We start from the raw sequence: 19,308 nt of genomic DNA on the forward strand, positions 1-19,308 counted from the left end.
CAATGCACAGCCCCCCCCCCCATTATCAACATCCCCTACCAGAGCGGCACATTTGTTACAACTGATGGATCTACACTGATGCATCATAATCACTCAAAAGCCAGAGTTTACATTAGGGCTAACTCTTGGTCTTGTACATTATAAGGGTCTGGACAAATATATAATAACATGTATACATCATTGTGGTATCATACACAATATTTTCACTGTCCTAAAAATCCTCTGTGCTTGTTTATTCATCTTTCCCTCCTCCCTAACCCCTGGCAATTACTGATCATATTCCATCACCACAATTTCACTTCTATGACGTCATATAGATGGAATCATACAACATGCAGCCTTTCAGATTGGCTTGTCTCATTTAGTAGTAGGCATTTAATGTTCCTCTGTGTCTTTTCATGGCTTGATAGCTCATTTCCCTTTAGTCCTGAATAACATTCCATCATATGGACACAACACAGTTTATTTATCCATTCACCTACCGAAGGGCATTGTAGTTGTTTTAAAGTTCTGACAATTATGAATAAAACTACTATAAACATCCATGAGCATATTGTTGTGTGAACACAAGTTTCAGCTCCTCTGGGTAAATGCCAAGCAGCATAATCAGTGGATTGTATAGTAAGAACATGTTTAGTTTTGTAAGAAATTGCCAACTTGTCTTCTGAAGTGGCTGTCCCAATGTCCATAATAGCCAAACTGTGGAAGGAGCCTCGGTGTTCATCAAAAGATGAATGGAAAAAGAAGACGTGGTATATGTATACAATGGAATATTACTTAGCCATTATAAAAACAAATACCCACCATTTGCTTCGATGTGGATGGAACTGGAGGGTATTATGCTGAGTGAAATAAGTCAATTGGAAAAGGACAAACATTATATGGTCTCATTCATTTGGGGAATATAAAAATTAGTGAAAGGTAATAAAGGGAAAGGAGAGAAAATGAGTGAAAATATCAGTGAGGGTGACAAAACATGAGAGACACCTAACTCTGGGAAATGAACAAGGGGTAGTGGAAAGGGAGGTGGGCGGGGGGATGGGGTGACTGGGTGACGGGCACTGAGGGGGCACTTGGTGGGATGAGCACTGGGTGTTATGCTAAATGTTGGCAAATTGAATTCCAATAAAATTTTTTAAAAAAATTAAGTGGCTGTCCCATTTTTCATTCCCACCAGCAATAAATGAGAGTTCCTGTCGTTCCATGTCATCACCAGTATTTAGCGTTGACACTGTTCTGGATTCTGGCCATTCTAATAAATGTCTAGTGGCATTTGTTGTCTTAATTTACATTTTCCCAATGATATATAACATGGAGCATCTTTCCATAGACTTATTTGCCATCTGTATATCTTAGTGAGGTGGCTATTAAAGTTTTTGACCTGTTTTTAAATTGAGCTGTTTGTTTTCTTATTGTGCTTTAAGAGTTCTTTGTATATTTTAGATAATGGTCCTTTTATCAGATGTGTCTTTTGCAAATATTTTCTCCCAGTCTGTGGCTTGTATTCTCATTCTCTTTATATTGTCCTTTGCAAAAAATTTTAATTAAAAAAACTCCAGGTTATCAATAATTTCTTTCATGGATCAGGTCTTTACTGTTATATTTAAAAAGTCATTGCCATATACAAGGTTCTTTAGGTTTTCTCTTATTGTTATCTTCTAGGAGTTTTATAGTTTTGCATTTCACATTTAGGTCTATGATCCATTTTGAGTTAATTTTTGTGATGGGTATAAAATCTGAGTCTAGATTTTGTTTTTACACATAGATTTCCAGTTGTTCTGGCACATTTGTTGAAGAGATTATCTTTGCTCCACAATATTGCATTTATTCCTTTGCTGAAGATCATTTGATTCTATTTGTGGGGTCTATTTCTGGGTTCTCTATTCTACTCCATTAATGTATTTGTCTGTTATTTCACCAATACCATACTGGCTTGATCAGTGTAGTTTTATAGTAAATATTGAAGTTGGGTAGCATCAGCCTTCCAGCTTCATTCTTCTTTAATATTGTGTTTGGTATTCTGGATCTTTTGCCTCTCCATATAATCTTTAGAATCTGTTTGTTGATATCTACAGAATAACTTGCTTGGATTTGGATGGGGATTGTATTAAATTAAGTTGAGAAGAATTGACATTTTGGTAATAGTGAGTCTTCCTATCCATGGACATGAACTATCTCTCCATTTATTTATTTCTTTGATTTCATTCATCAGAGTTTTATAGTTTTTTGAGTCCCCTCCTCCAACTGTATATACCATAGGAGCTTGGGATGATTAAGAGGTTTTCCCATTTTTTTCATAGTCTAGTTGTGTATGATTACTTCAGCAGTTTCCATCCAAATTACTCATGCATGCAAACCAAGAAAAAAATCACTCAAGGGTTTCCACAGTAGCAATAAAAAAATGAAAAATTGTATTTTTGATATAATTTCATATCTCTGAGGCAGTAAAATTGAATAGAGATGGACATACAATCAACTGATATCAAATTAGCCAATTGAGTATTTTGGGAATTAGGGGGACAACAGAGAATAAGCAGATAGGATATGTAAGTCCCTGCCTTTAAAGGTTATACAATCTAATTTAAGAGACCAATGATGGTCATAATGATTATTACTGGTATCTCTACTCTCACTACCTCCACCCAATATTACCATTAAGTATTGAACACTCACCATATGCTATGTAAAGCACTTGGCATGCATTATTCTCATTTAACTTTCAAAATAACCGTATGAAAGGGACTATTTATATCTCTATTTAAGAGATGAGAGGCTTTTATTTATTTTTAAAGATTTATTTGTTTATTTTAAAGAGAGATAGAGTGGGGGAGGAGCAGAGGGAGAGAATCTTCAAGCAGACTCTCCACTGAGTGGGGAGCCTGACTTAGGGCTGGATCCCACAACCCATGAGCATCACTACCTGAACCAAAACCAAGAATTGGATGCTTGACCCACTGGGCCACCCAGGTGCCACTAATAGATGAGAGGCTTTTAAAGGTCATATATATATTATCTGAGTTCACCCAGGTTATATTATATACTTTTAGCTACTATGCTTTATGATTTCCAATGAAACAACTAAGGAACAATCAAAGAATTGAATGGAATTCATCAGAAATGTTACTGAGGTTTGAGGAATTAAAAGCTACTACAGCTTGAGTAGGTGGGAAAGACTTCATGGAGAATATAGGCTTTCAATGAATGGGCCACGTTTCTACAGGACACATCTTGATAAACAAGAGGGAAAAAGACATTACAGGAGCAGTGATAACATAAGCAGACATTGAAGTGGGTTATATATGTATGTGCATATATATACTGCATCACTGGGAGATATATAGTCATAAGTCATTGGAGCACAGAAAGACTTATTTTGGGAAATTTCTCTCTGATTACTTATTTCCATAGAAAAATCTTTCCATGGCTTTTCTCCTTCGTATATACACCCCTGCCAATTACACTCCTGAAGACAACTCTAAACAGTAGCTTGCTGTTTGCTAACATCCATCACATTCTTCTAATGTGGGAACATCACGGATGATCCTTGGCTTGCTTATTTATAAAAGTGCTATTTTGGTCATTAAATGGTCAGAACAAGCAAATGCAAATGTCCAAAAAGATTATTTCTGAAATACTAGTTTTTATCATTATTCTGTGCTGCCTGTGTCTCTTCTCCAAAAACCTCCTCCTCCTCCCCACAGAGTGATTGATGGCCTTAAGCATTTGTTACTATAGTCAGAAGTCACATTTCAGAACTGGTGATTTCTCCATGGGCAGAAACTCTAGCCCTATCACCCAGTTTTCAGAGCTCTCCCATGAAGGCATATTATGGCTAGAAATAGCCTCCTTGTAAACGTTATTAAGGAAACAGACATGGGGTATCAAATATCCTTTGAGTCAAGAGTTTACATATTGATTGTTTGGTTCATCTGAACACCCAATCTCCAGCCCAGGAAGGTACCAGTTGAGATTACTGAATCTGCACCCTGATTTTCTCCGGTGGCTGCAGAATGACTCCAAGAAGAAATATCTAGGTTTTAGAAGGACTGGGCTCCCATGCCAAAAATAATTTGTTTCAACAGTTTGGCTACTCATTGGCTCTGCAGTCCTGGGAAACATGAGAGAATCAGGAATTATTCTCAATAAAGAATTCTGAGATCAATCAACCTAGCCAAACTCTAGACTAATTTGGGGGGAGGGGAGAGCATTATCCAAATTATCAGTTTTTTTTAAAGATTTTATTTATTTATTCATGAGAGACACACAGAGAGAGAGAGAGAGAGGCAGAGACACAGGCAGAGGGAGAAGCACACTCCATGCAGGGAGCCCGACATGGGACTCGACCCTGGGACCCCAGGATCACACCCTGGGCCGAAGGCAGGCGCTAAACCGCTGAGCCACCCAGGGATCCCCAAATTATCAGTTTTTAAATTATTATTTATGATAGTCAGAGAGAGAGAGAGAGAGAGAGAGAGAGAGAGGCAGAGACATAGGCAGAGAGAGAAGCAGGCTCCATGCACCGGGAGCCCGATGTGGGACTCGATCCCGGGTCTCCAGGATCGCGCCCTGGGCCAAAGGCAGGTGCCAAACCACTGCGCCACCCAGGGATCCCCCAAATTATCAGTTTTTTAAAGGATAGCACAGTATTACTATTTTCAAAATATACATTAATTCAAAGTGCTTGTTAAAATGCTAGCAAGCAGAGTTCCTGCTAGGCTTGTTTACATGAACCAGATGGTTTACATAAGGACCGTGTGTAATTAACAGCATTATTTTGCTATGATAAATTCAGTTCTTAAATTCTTTTTTTAAATAATAAATTTATTTTTTATTGGTGTTCAATTTGCCAACATACAGAATAACACCCAGTGCTCATCCCGTCAAGCGCCCCCCTCAGTGCCCGTCACCCATTCACCCCCACCCCCCACCCTCCTCCCCTTCCACCACCCCTAGTTAGTTTCCCAGAGTTAGGAGTCTTTATGTTCTGTCTCCCTTTCTGATATTTCCTACCCATTTCTTCTCCCTTCCCTTCTATTCCCTTTCACTATTATTTATATTCCCCAAATGAATGAGAACATATAATGTTTGTCCTTCTCCGATTGACTTATTTCATTCAGCATAATACCCTCCAGTTCCATCCACGTTGAAGCAAATGGTGGGTATTTGTCATTTCTAATGGCTGAGGAATATTCCATTGTATACATAAACCACATCTTCTTTATCCATTCATCTTTTGATGGACACCGAGGCTCCTTCCACAGTTTGGCTATTGTGGACATTGCTGCTAGAAACATCAGGGTGCAGGTGTCCTGGTGTTTCATTGCATCTGTATCTTTGGGATAAATCCCCAGGAGTGCAACTGCTGGGTCGTAGGGCAGATCTATTTTTAACTATTTGAGGAACCTCCACACAGTTTTCCAGAGTGGCTGCACCAGTTCACGTTCCCACCAACAGTGTAAGAGGGTTCCCTTTTCTCCGCATCCTCTCCAACATTTGTTGTTTCCTACCTTGTTAATGTTCCCCATTCTCACTGGTGTGAGGTGGTATCTCATTGTGGTTTTGATTTGTATTTCCCTGATGGCAAGTGATGCAGAGCATTTACTCATGTGCGTGTTGGGCATGTCTATGTCTTCCTCTGTGAGATTTCTCTTCATGTCTTTTGCCCATTTCATGATTGGATTGTTTGTTTCTTTGGTGTTGAGTTTAAGAAGTTCTTTATAGATCTTCGAAACCAGCCCTTTATCTGATAGGTCATTTGCCAATATCTTCTCCCATTCTGTAGGTTGTCTTTTAGTTTTGTTGACTGTATCCTTCAGTTCTTAAATTCTTAAGGAGTTCTGCCTTTTCATTCCCGTCAACTCCCCCAACCCTCATCTCCACCTGTCAAATCCTACTTATTTTTCAAGGGTCATCTCAAATGTTACATTGTCTGTAAAGCCACCTCCCTGGAATTAATTACTTCCCACTATTGTGTTATCATAACATTTTATCTAGAATCTTATTTTTTAAAAGATTTTATTTATTTAGTCATGAGAGACACACAGAGAGAGGCAGAGACACAGGCAGAGGGAAAAGCAGGCTCCATGCAGGGATCCTGACGTGGGACTCAATCCTGGGTCTCCAGGATCATACCCTGGGCTAGTTTTTTTTTTTTTTTTTGCACTGCTAAATATGGTTGTCTTTATTTTCTTTTTCCTTGCCCAGCCCTATCTAAACAAAATAAAACTACAGGACTGAAATTAACAACCCATTAAAATCAGCAATAAGTTATGAAAATCATAAAGCTTTTTTTTTTAAGTAATTAAGGGTAGTTAAATTATTTAAAGTATACAAAGTCCAAAGAGCCAAGGGGTAAGGGGTCCCAGAAAGCTTCCTGGGGTCAAGGAAAGGGGAAGAGGGAACCTTGGATTTTGAAAGACAAAGGGGAACACATGACATCAAAGTGCAGGCTAGAAAAGAAATTTCACTTAAAACATTTCAGAAAATATTGATAAGAGCAACAATAGCACCTGCACAGTGGGACTGTGAGGAAGGAGAGAGACTGCCTGTAGGAAAATGGAAGCAGATCTTTACAATAAAATGAGACAAGTGCCGAACTTAACTATGTTAAGTATTATAGTGTGTCTACTATAGATATCAGATGGTTAAAAGCTGGTAAAAGGTAATGATTCTAAAAGAAAATAAAAACAGAAGTGACCTTTTTTTCTACCTAGCCCAGCGCTAAACCGCTGGGCCACCGGGGCTGCCCTAGAATTTGATTTTTTTTAAAGGATTTTATTTATTTATTCATGAGAGACACACACAGAGAGAGAGAGGCAGAGACACAGGCAGAGGGAGAAGCAGGATCCTTGCAGGGAGCCCGATGTGGGACTCCATCTTGGGACTCCAGGATCATGCCCTGAGCCTAAGGCAGATGCTTAACTGCTGAGCCACCCAGGCATCCCTTGAATTTGATTTTATATGTTTGCTTATTCTCTCCTTTTCCCTAAACCAAACTTCTATTGAATCTTACTATATGCCAGGTCACGTGTTAGTGACTAGGAATATGGAGATGAACAAAACTCATTTACTGCTCTGGAAGAACTCACAATACAATGAGAGGCACGACATAAAAACAACCACATATAAATTACTGTTATAAGTACTGCAATAAAACTATGAGTAAAATGCTATGAGAACAGAAAATGAGTAATTAAATCTCCTGGAATAGCTTTAGGTGTATGTGTTTGGGGCACAGAGAACAAGAGGAATACTAGGGAAGCCTTCATTGGGGAAGAATAATTTGAAGTGAGTCTTTAATGAGGATAGGATTTTCCTCCAGGTAGTGAATGGAGGATTAGGGTTTAAAACAACTGGATACTATCATTGACTGCCTTGAATTATAGTTATTGAATACATGTCTCTCTTCTGCTAGCCTGCATGCTCCTTTACGTCAGGGACGTGTTTTTAGGCATCTTTGTTTCTCTATTTCTTAGTTTAGTGTCTGGTACGAAGTAGGTATTCAAGAAATATTTGGAGGAATGAAGAAAGAAAATCAACTTACATTGACTTTGGGCACAATTAGCAATTCATGCAGTGACACTCAATGATTATTTATATACCTTCTCAGAATGATAAATTGTCTTAAAAGGGATAGCATAGGGGATCCCTGGGTGGCTCAGCGGTTTGGCACCTGCCTTTGGCCCAGGGCGCGATCCTGGAGTCCCGGGATCGAGTCCCACGTCGGGCTCCTGGCATAGGGCCTGCTTCTCCCTCTGCCTGTGTCTCTGCCTCTCTCTTTCTCTCTTTATGTCTATCATGGATAAATAAATAAATCTTTTTTTTTTTTTTTTTTAAAAAGGGATAGCATAGTTGCTAAACTAATTCTCTCTCCAGGACAACTGAATTGACATGTAGCAATTTACTTAGAGTTATAAGCAGAAATAGATGAACCTAACAAATAATTCAGTTTGATAGCATGAGCTATAATCATTCTTCCACATAAGGCACTGTCATATATATAAGCAAGCTTGTAAATTTTTACTTTCAAAGAGAAATCCCAGATGATCATCTCTGTCTGGCAGCAATCTGGATTTAAGGTCTGTACTAAGAAAATATGCTGTGCTGAACATCTGTTCAGAATCATCACTTAATGGTGGAAAAGTTAAGTCAGGCCTGATTCATTTTCTAGACTAAAAATGGACATCTAGCAATTTCTTTAAGTGTTTTATAAAAGTAGCTCCATTTCACTAACGGAATAGATTGCTCATTTTCCCATAAGTCATACATTCACTGGCAGTGGCCAAGAATATTCAGAAGGCAAGCACAAGTGCTGTCAAATGGCCTTCAGAATACCTCACCCAAGTCTGAAGAATATGTCCTGCAATGCTGGTTTTCCATTCTGCCCTATGTGGAGATTCCTCAAGAGATCACGGGTTGTAGAGTAACTGTGAATGAATGCCTTCTAGGTAAATTGATTGAATTTATGGCACTTTGGAGCAAGAGTTCATTAGCACCAAAAGAACAAAAGATTTGGAAGTAATTACCCATTTTAACTTGGTATCACTCCATAATTATCAAGCCACTGCCATCTGCTTATTTTTATATTATACTTCACTTGATTAACTAGTCAATTATTGTCAAAGTCATTTGATCTTGAAAACAACACACACACACACACATTCTGTGATACATCCATCTTGTAGTAGAGTTAATTATTTCATATGTTTCCTTTATTTCCTTTGAAACAAGTTCAGTATGTTGGTATCATCTCATCAACTATACTCTTTTATTAAGACAAAAACTTTCCTTCTCTGGCAATTTACTCTCCCATAAGTCTCTTTCTTATGCCCAGGATTTTATCCATTGGCATTTATTCTGGCTCTAATTTTATTACATAGTATTGTGCAAAGTTGAGGAGAAGATTTTGTCAACAAACATCTATTGAAAGTCTGTTAAGAGTGGGAAGCAATGCTGCCTAGTGATCAAGAGCATGGGTTTGGGAGTCAGATGGTTCTGGACTAGAGTTTAGCTCATTCTGTTACTCTCTTTACTTTTCTTCTTGCTGGTCTGCCTTCCAGGCTTCCTTTTATATTTACCGTACAGTCACTGAACATTTTCTACGTGTCAGGCAGCATTCTAGACGTTGAAGACATTATAGTGAGTCAAACAGGCCTCAATCTTGCTCTTATGATGCTCTCTAGTGCAGGAAAGGGATATTAAAATACAGATAAACATAAAATAGTTACATATTGTGAAAAGTTCTCTGAATATAGAACTGGGTTTGATGATAAAAATGGCAAGCTACAAATTTAGGAAAGTAATAGTATTGGCCTTATCAGATTGTTGAAGATTAAATTAGATAATGTGGGTAAGGAATTTAGTATGGCTTCTGGGTCATAGTGAGTACTTGGTAAGTGGTAATAATAACATGATAATAGTTAAAATGATGATGGTGATGTAATCTTAGCCCTTGAAGGCTTCAAAGCCTACTGAGAGACACAGCATATACAGGAATTATAATATAGGAATTATATTACAGGAATTATAATACATTTTACAGATAATGAAACAGAGGCATAGGCAGTTTATGTAATCAGCTCAATATTACACAGCTAATAAATGGTAGAACAGGAAAATGAACCCAGGCAGCTCTGGTACCAATGCTCACCGTCTTATTTATCACACTAAACTCCTTTCCAAAGAGCCCTTTATTTTCTGTGTTCCCTTACCTCATTGAACACATTACTATGATAGCCTTTATTACATTATATTTTTTAAAAATTTTTAAAGATTTATTTTATTATTTATTCATTTATGATAGACACACACACACACACCCACAGAGATAGAGGCAGAGACACAGGAGGAGGGAAAAACAGGCTCCATGCCAGGAGTCCGACACGGGACTTGATCTCGGGACTCCAGGATTGTGCCCTGAGCCAAAGGCAGGCGCTAAACTGCTGAGCCACCCAGGGATACCTATTACATTATATTTTTATTACCTCTTTCTATGTCTGCCTATCCTCCTAGACTCTGGATTCCTTATTCCTCCTTGTTATTCCTAGTGCCCAGACACTGTGTCCAACACAGAGTAGATATTCAATAAACTATTTTAAACAAATGAATGAGGAAATATATGAACATATGTAAGAGAGTCCTGCATAGACATTCTTCTTCCTTGAAGAAGGTAGGTGTACAGCAGGTGCCAAGCTATTGAGAATGAGATACCACTCTGTTGTTGTATTAAGAAAAAATCTCTTTTGGTGAGTTTCTTCTTACCAAATGTTATTAAACATTTTAAATGGAGAGTGAGTGGAAGATAAATTATGATAATTTGAGGTAATATAATCTTAACATGCTGATAATATAAGAAAATAACAACTACATAAATGTAAACTTTAAAAAGATAAATCTGGGGATGGGAAGATATTTTTCATCACACAGAAATTCCTCACGAGTAAAAAGGAACTGACTAGAATTTCTTTGAAAATTTAAAAATAATTGGGATCCCTGGGTGGCGCAGTGGTTTGGTGCTTGCCTTTGGCCCAGGGCGCGATCCTGGAGACCCGGGATCGAATCCCACATCAGGCTCCCGGTGCATGGAGCTTGCTTCTCCCTCTGCCTATGTCTCTGCCTCTCTCTCTCTCTCTCTGTGACTATCATAAATAAATAAAAATTAAAAAAAAATGAAAATTTAAAAATAATTAAATTTACTAAAGTAAATGTGCATGTAGCAGCCATATTGTTACCTTCTTGAGGGCAAGAGATATAAATTTTATTTATTTTTTTATATTCCACAGTGATTAGCTCAAAGTAGGTGCCAATTAGTGTGCTTTTAAATAAGTGAACTGTGGCAGAACTCAGCAATTGTACAAAGTGGGGCTTACCTGCAAAGCCTATTTCATAGACCCACAGCCAAATAAAATCTCTTTGCATTGTGTAGTACTGCACCGTGGACTTAGCTCTCTAGTCATTTCTGCAGAAGAAAGATAGTAGTCCAAAGCTGGGTGAAACATCAGACCTCTGGAACATACCAGGACTTAGATAAATGGTGAATAATAGTGTTAATGATAGTAATTATAACAAGACTAAAAATAGTTAACACTTACTTAATACTTATTATGTGCCAGGCACTGGTTTAGGCACTTTATGTACATTAATTTAAAACTCACAACAACCCTATGAAGTAAGACCTCTCATTATCCCCATTGAAGATGGGGATATGATTTACTAATAAGGTAACTTACTAAGATTTATTAATAACTAACTTTACTAAGATTTACTAATAAGGTAACAGGAAGGTAACAGAGAGGTTAAGCAACCTGTCAATGGTCATAGAGTTAGCTTGCAGTGAAGCTGGGATTCAAACCCAGGCAGTCTGGCTCCACAATTTAAGAGGGCTATCAAGCTCATCATTACACAGATGGATGTTTCCCAGGTTCTCTATTGCAGGAATTCTTAACTGGGACTAAGTTGCTCCCCCCCCCCCCCCACCAGGGAACATTTGGCAATATTTGGAGACACCTTCTGTCATCACAACTGGAGACAGGAGGTGCTATTGGAATCTAGTGAATAGAAGCCAGGGATACTCCTAAACATCCTACAATGTACAGCACAGCACCCCCACAGCAAACAATTACCAGACCCAAAATGTCAATGGTGCTAAGGCTGAGAAACCTTGCTCTCCTGCAGCAATTTTCACATGTTCTTATTGGAGAGTGCCTTATAACTTTGGCTTCTTCAGAATCCCTTCCCATCTACCACATGTGCAGCCAATCCCAACTTCTGCAGTTTATATACTCCCTTATGCCATTGTACTAAAATGAATGTTATCACCTCTCCCACCAAGAATTAACATTTTTAGCATGATTATATTTATGCTTCACACCAAAGAAATGATCCTCACAGTGGGGAGGCTAGGTGCCATGGAAGTCCTGCAAATAGCCCTAGGAATACCATGACAAAGCAAAGAGAGGAAGTTTAGAAAATACTTGCATGGAACACAGAAGAAAACACCATCTCTAGCATATCACATAGGACCTTACATACTGTAGACTACAGACTCAAGAAGTATATGTTGTAAAAGGTTATGGCACAAGGGCAAGGTTGGGTGTCCTAGAACAGAATAACATCGTACTTTCTGTTTTCTGGCTAAGGGAAAGGAAACAGCAGGATAAATCATGTTTTAGTTCTGTGTTAAGTCTAGGGCTCAAGGTTTTATCTTCTGTTTGGTATTTATTGCTCATGAAGCAATATATTGTGTTACAGGTGTTATTTTGAATCCCTCTTCATTTTCTTTGAAAATTAACAATCCATCATTATCTGTGAACAATGCACTGAAGCCTCAGGCACATCCCACTCTCTCTCTGATCACAGACAGTGACGCCACAGCTTGCATCATGGCTATGCAGGGTGAGGGAACTGACAGAGGCTTTTCTAAGACGCGGTTCCCAGGTGGCTTAAGAGAGATGACACTATTAGACAAGCAAGGGCTTTATTTCCTTATGAGCATTACCAAGAATGGATCACAGAGCCACTCAAGGGGATCAAGATGTCACAACATATTCTTCATTGGGGAAGAGGAAAAAAGGAAAGGTTTTATCCTAGCCTATATGTAGGTAATCATTTTCACAGGGGCTGTGTGAGTGGCAGGGTGGAGGGGGGAAGATAATAGCTTGATCCTCAAGCTTTGCAGATGAGAACCTGGGGGTAAAGAGTGCTTTCTCAAATTAACCCTCATCCTGGAAGATTCATTGGTTTAGCCTATAAGCTGGAGGGTCCTGGCCACAGCCACCTCCATATCAGAGCAGTTACAAGGATATTCAAGGTGTTTTTTTTTTTGAAGGGGTGTGGGGAGGGGCAGAGTGAGAGAGGGAAAGAGAGAATCTTAAGCAGGCTCCTTGCCCAGCACAGAGCCCAACATGGGGCTCAATTTCACGACCCTGAGTTCATGACCTGAGCTGAAATCAAGAGTTCAATGCTTAACTGCCTGAGCTACCCAGTTGCCCCATGGATATTCAAGGTTTTTAACTAGATCTATAAGAAGCTAGAGTGCCAAGCCAGCCCTCCAAGATGGCAGTTGCAGAGGGGGTGGGGTGTAGCAAGTAAGAAGAAGGACACAGGTCTTACTTAGTGTGCATCTCTCCAAGGAACTCACATCATACATCCTGCACTTACAAAGGCAACAAATTATAGTGGAAGAAATATCGATTTTGAGCCAGATAGACCTAAAATAAAATCTTGGCTCTACTAATAACTAGCTGTGTGACTTTAGGCAAGTTCCGCACACTTTTTAGCCTGTTTATTCACCTGTATTATACACCTAACAATAATGATGTTGATTCCTAGTGTTGATTAAATGCTCATTATGTGCCAAACACTGTTTTAAGGCTTTATATGTATTATGTAATCTAATCCTCACAACAAGTCTATGAAACTGGTAATATTTATCATACCCATTTTGCAGATAAGGAAAATGAACGAAAGACAAGTTAGGAAGTTGCCCAAGGTCACGGATGGAATTAATGCTGGAGTTAAAATTTAAATTCAGGCAGTACAGCTTCAGAGCCCACACTTTCTTTTTTTTTTTTTTTTAATTAATTTTTATTGGTGTTCAATTTACCAACATACAGAAAAACACCCAGTGCTCATCCCGTCAAGTGTCCACCTCAGTGCCCGTCACCCATTCCCCTCCAACACCCGCCCTCCTCCCCCCTTCCACCACCCCTAGTTCGTTTCCCCGAGTTAGGAGTCTTTATGTTCTGTCTCCCTTCCTGATATTTCCCAACATTTCTTCTCCCTTCCTTTATATTCCCTTTCACTATTATTTATATTCCCCAAATGAATGAGAACATACACTGCTTGTCCTTCTCCGATTGACTTATTTCACTCAGCATAATACCCTCCAGTTCCATCCACGTTGAAGCAAATGGTGGGTATTTGTCATTTCTAATCGCTGAGTAATATTCCATTGTATACATAAACCACATCTTCTTTATCCATTCATCTTTCGATGGACACCGAGAGCCCACACTTTCAACCACTGAGCTATATACTCTCATTACACTATGAAGAATGCTGAGTTATCTCGGGTGCCTGTTCAACAGGCAGATTCCCCGGCACCACCCAGATGGAAACCTCAGCTGTGGATCCTAGAACTTGGCTAGATAGCAAGCACTCCAGGCAATTGTGATGCACATGATTGGACTGCACTTTGACAAACACAGGTGTGAGTGATTGTTACACAGCAAGAAAAGAGTCGAGCTAGAGCTGAAACTCAGCCCTCCTAATTCTAGATTGAGTTTATATTTATCTTTGTTGTACTCTCTCTCCTATGGCAAGGTAGTGGACTGAAACATGTTGGAAAGATTTTCAGCAACAAGGGCTAAAGTGGATTAACCCCAAGATTTTCCAACATGTTTCACTAGGGTGAAAAATCCATGTTTCCCTGCCCTTTGAGGGGCCCACAGATTAGTGGGAGAGACAAAGTATTCTATAGTTTGATACTGGCTAATGGCTTTGCCTTGTGTCAGCAGCTCTGGCCCCTTTCTAGCTTCTTTAAGCATAGCCTAACTCGAGTTTTCAAGCTCCACCTCAATTTAACAAATAATCAGAAAAGAATAGCTTGTACCATGATGAATTTCATACTGCCTCCCACTCTGTGTCATGTTTCAAAACAACTGATTTTTTTTTTCAAAACTACAACACACTTTCGCCAACCCCCATCATGCCTTTGGCCAGATCAAGCATGATAAACTGTCAACTTTTAATGCTGTGTGACCCTGAATAAAGAAAAAATGGGGTTATAATAATAGTTAATATCATGGTTTTTGGATTAGATCTAACCCTAGCCTGATACTTACTAGTTGTGTGATGCTAGAGTAGTAACTTAATGTCTCTGGTCTTCATTATCCATGCTTAAAGGAGAAAACATGTGAAAAAAGTCCATTGCAGTGGTAGTAAAGTGTTAGTAATTATTATTAATATATTAACAATAGTGGGCATTAGCTCTGATATCTCGTAGAATACAGGGGCCCTTTGGGGTGGGAAAAAGGGGGAATGTTAAGAGTTCCTTCAGTTGTGAAATGGACAGGAAAATACCAGTAGAAGAACTAACCATTGATAATACTGGGGTATGTATTTAAGCAGAAAATAACAATATGACTTCTCTCTAACCAGTTCTATACCAAGAGCACTGCCAGAAAGAACAGTGGGATTAATTCATATGCTTCTCATCTGCTACATTTTTAAAAAGTGGTACTGCTAATAAAATCCTCAAAATATTTTCTGGTGTTAACCATCCTCCTCCACTGTACATATCCCAAACCCATCAGACCTGCTGCTGAAACCTATTTGCTTTTTCCCTAAAAGCATGGATGGCATTTATGTCCATGCTCTCACTTGTGATCACCCCATCTGTAGTGGAGGAAAACCAGAATTACTTAGTATCATTTCTTCATTTCCATGATAAGGATGGGAGGCAATGGGATAGGCAGGAGAATTTGCTTTTCATGTCCACCTTTCCAATAAGACAAAGGGAAATTATGGCCATATCTGTAACCTCTGACAGCTGGGTGGAGGACATCCACTGTATCAGCCTATGCCAGGAACAATCCATATGCAAGTGATTTGGTCAGCATTTTGTGATTCTGGGATGATATTAATAATAGTGCCTTTCCTGGAGTCTATCTTACACATGATATATTCTTCCTCATTTAATTCAGTAGTTCTCCTGAATATTTTAATACAGCAATAGTAGTTCAAATAGCAAACAAGTGTGAGTTATTGACTTTCCTTCCTTTTATCCATTTCTGCTGTGACTTAAATTTTCTTCCTGAGTGAATCTCCAGGCCACTAGTGACATCACCTTTAATCCATTCTTGTTTTTTTTTAATTGGCATTAACATGGAGGGGACATAAGCTGCTAAAAAATAAAAAGATGTCTACATTGGTGGTGATCTCCAGAGCAAATCTTACAGGGATTGGTAGAGCAAATTTGATTTGAAAATGATTACAGAGGGTGAATTCCCTGTAAATAATGAATTGGAAAGAAAATCAGGCTGGGAGTATTTGCTTATCCACTTATTTCCACATGGAAGAAAAGCCATAATTCCTGTCAGCCTGTGCTTATAGCGTGCCCAGATTGGTTAGAGAGAAACCAACCAGTGATGAAAATAAATATACAAGCCCACCCATTCACTGCATTTTCTGTCAGGTCCAACACCAAGGAAAGCCAAAAGATAGTAAGTCTTTTCAGTGACAACCCATAAGTCCGTGGTTACAGTTCAAGCACTTAACTTCAAATTTCCAAATGACCAAGCCACTGCTCTTTCTTCTCCCAGAAGCAAGAAGTTCACCATCAGAAAGGAGAGGGGAGGGACAAGGCAGCTGAAATGCTCAAAGACCCTGGGAGAATTGTGGGAAAGCACCGCCTCCCCACACATCAGAACTTCTTGAGAAACCAACTGGTGTGTAACTGGGACACACTGTCAGACCAAAGTGGCTACTTTTTTTTTTTAATTAAAGTGCAACTAGCTTTCAAGAATGGCTACCTTTCTTAAAGATATAAACCTAATTTCTGTATATCAAATCCTATTTGTCCACTGACTCACACAGTTTTTCTCTAATTTTTTTAAATTAAATATTGAGTAGGTACAAAGGGGAATTTATAAGAGACAAGTGTAAAGTATTTAAAAAATGGTGCAATGAAAATTGTGTACTCAAAATTCAGTTTAATAAAAAGAATATAATTATTACCTTTCAAGGCCTCACGTGCCCCTCCCTAATTCTTTCCATCTCTCCTCAGAGATAACAACTATTCTGAATTTTGTGTTAATCATTACTTGTGTATCCTTACAGTACTACTACATATGATGATGCTATTTCTTCAGAAATACTCTTATCTGAATTTCTGAAGGATACTTTAGTTTCCAGGAACTTTGATTTGTGCTGTTCTCTCTCACATTTCTCCCCTTTGCCTTGCTTCTCTGCCTTCTCTGTGCAGCTTGTCCAGTAGTCTGTGATCCGTGAATGAACATGAGTGTTAAAGATATCATTTAATGGTGAACCCGTATGGGAAGACAGTAATTCTTTTGTAATACAGATATTTTCCTTTTGTTTTTCACTGCATGGGCCTTAATTTGTTTACCTGGAGGTTTGGGGACATGGAGATAGCCATGGGCTAAAGAGCAGGGTGACAGGGCTGTGTGCATTGCCTAGCACAGGTATTCTAGAGTTTTGGAGTCCGAAGACTATACTATTTACTGGCTGTGGGACCTTGGGAAAGTTATTTACAGTTTCTGAGCTTTGTTTCTCTCATCACAAAAATGCAAACAACTTACTACTGATCTTAAAGGGTTGGTGAGATTGTTAGACAAGAGATATTAATTGTAAAAGTGTTTTTGAAAGGTGTGAGATACTCTATAATGTTAGTTGTTAATGATGCTGCTATTCTGTTGCTGTTGTTGATGCTATAATATCATTTCTGTTTAAGTCAAGATAAAGGACTAGATAGTTATGAATTTTCTAAGTCTGGAGCTCATCCACAGATTTACCCTTGCCAGCTGTCTGGCAAAGCTGGTATGGCACAGACAAAATTAAATTTTCTTTTCTAACTTTGTATTACCAGTCTTTTTTTTTTTTTTGTATTACCAGTCTACATGAAAACTTTCCACCTTCAAACATCTTCCTCAAATCCCACTGTACCTGCCCAATTTCTGTGGGTGGGAGTTGTGTTTGCTTTGGCCTACATTAGTGCTGGAGCCTAGGGCAGAAAGTAGTCACACATTACAGGAATCTAACATTTTCTCTTCTTAGTCATTTCTCATAGGACAGTTCTGGCTGATAACTCGAACAGAAATGTATGCAGGATGTGCTCATCATCTGATCAGTTCATGCCTAAGGAACCCTCTGAAGGTCCTGACTTCTGCCTGTGTGATATAAACACAACCATTTGCAAGTTATTTCCATTTTGTTTGTAAAAGGGTCTCTCTCTCCTTGAATATCTGTGAGAATGAGAGTAAGCAGAGAAAAGCCACGTTTTCATTCTGCAAACGATATAATCAAATCTGTAAATGGGCAAAAATACACACAAGAGACGTTCCATAAAACTGCTGGCAATTATTTCAGTGAACAGACGAAAGTTGTACATGAGTCCCGACAGCTGCTGCAGGTGTTGAAGGAAGAGACTCAAACAATAGAGGGGGAATATCGATCATCTTTTTGAATATGGAGCTAGGCTACCTGCTTGGGTGCCCAGGAGGGGGTGAGGGAAGAAGAGTGCTGGTAATATTCCCACACACGTTTCCCAGACTTGAGGCTGGACAACCAAATGCCCATCTGCTGCTAAGAAAAAAAATATATAGACAAGGCTTAAGTACATGGGATAGGCAGTTTGACCTCTAAGGTTGCAAGGCTCTAAGGCTCTTGCCCTCCGCCTAACAGCTGACGCCTGGAACAAGCAGGCCAGCCCCTCATGACCACAGCAGGGGCTAACAGGAGGGCTCCAGCTGAGGGATGGCTGCAGCTATGGCAACAAATGCCCAGGAACGAGTTAACACCAGCCAAAGGGGTTAATGAGAGAGGCAAGGGCTTTTATACAAACACATTAGAGGAAAAAATGCGATACAGTTGGAATGAAGTCCATTAATAAAGCTGAGTGATAAAATCCACCACCATTTTTAAATTGGACTTTGCTATTTAAACCGCTTTTCCAAATCAGTCTCCTGTGTTCTAGCTGTTCATTGAGATATTAAGCTTATTTAAAGAATAACAGCAACGCTATATGCGATGTAAAAGGAGAAAATACACTGGGTAAAAGGCTATAAAATAAGACTTGCAAACAAAAGGAGGAAGAAAAACAAGAGATGTGTACAACTATGTTCTGAATATGTTCAAACAGCTTATTACTAACAATCACCACCTGACAATAAATTACCCCCTACATGTGGATTACAAGTTGCATTATTATGATGCATTAGAATCAATCTGAGTACTAATGATAATGGGTGGTTGGGTGGCTAAACATGGCCTCCAATTACTGTTGAGTGCCCTCTCTCTTTGTGGCTACAAAACAACTGTCATCAATATTCTCTCATAGAGGATGTTTTCTTATCAGCATTATGTCCTCAAAACATCCCTGGAAGGCAGGTCGATATTGATGGGCTTTTTTGAAGAAAACAGGAAGGCATGGAAAGGTTAAGTGAAAATTAGTAGAGGTGGCACCACCATTCATAACAGAATTTGGTTTATAAAGGTAGCCAAGGTACAGAAGCAAAGGGCTTTGGGCAGATCTTTCGATGACAGCAGTGCCTACTGAATGTGGTGGAT

At 39.0% G+C, this 19,308-nt stretch overlaps 1 protein-coding gene across 33 annotated transcripts in view; it reads right to left on the minus strand.

The window, feature by feature from the left end:
• The window catches only part of ENOX2 (ecto-NOX disulfide-thiol exchanger 2), a 263,608-nt gene that overhangs the window by 65,799 nt on the left and 178,501 nt on the right, over window positions 1–19,308 (minus strand). For 4 of the 33 annotated variants that reach the window (XM_072743760.1, XM_072743757.1, XM_072743761.1 and 1 more), the window contains one exon: window positions 10,869–10,957. The exons of the other annotated variants lie outside the window; for them this stretch is intronic. In XM_072743760.1, coding sequence (XP_072599861.1) covers window positions 10,869–10,917 — 49 coding nt within the window. In that variant the 5' untranslated portion in view covers window positions 10,918–10,957. The remainder of the gene's footprint in view (window positions 1–10,868; window positions 10,958–19,308) is intronic. 33 annotated transcript variants of the gene reach the window in all.

Source organism: Vulpes vulpes, chromosome X (assembly GCF_048418805.1).
Source record: "Vulpes vulpes isolate BD-2025 chromosome X, VulVul3, whole genome shotgun sequence".
Classification (NCBI taxonomy): domain Eukaryota; kingdom Metazoa; phylum Chordata; class Mammalia; order Carnivora; family Canidae; genus Vulpes; species Vulpes vulpes.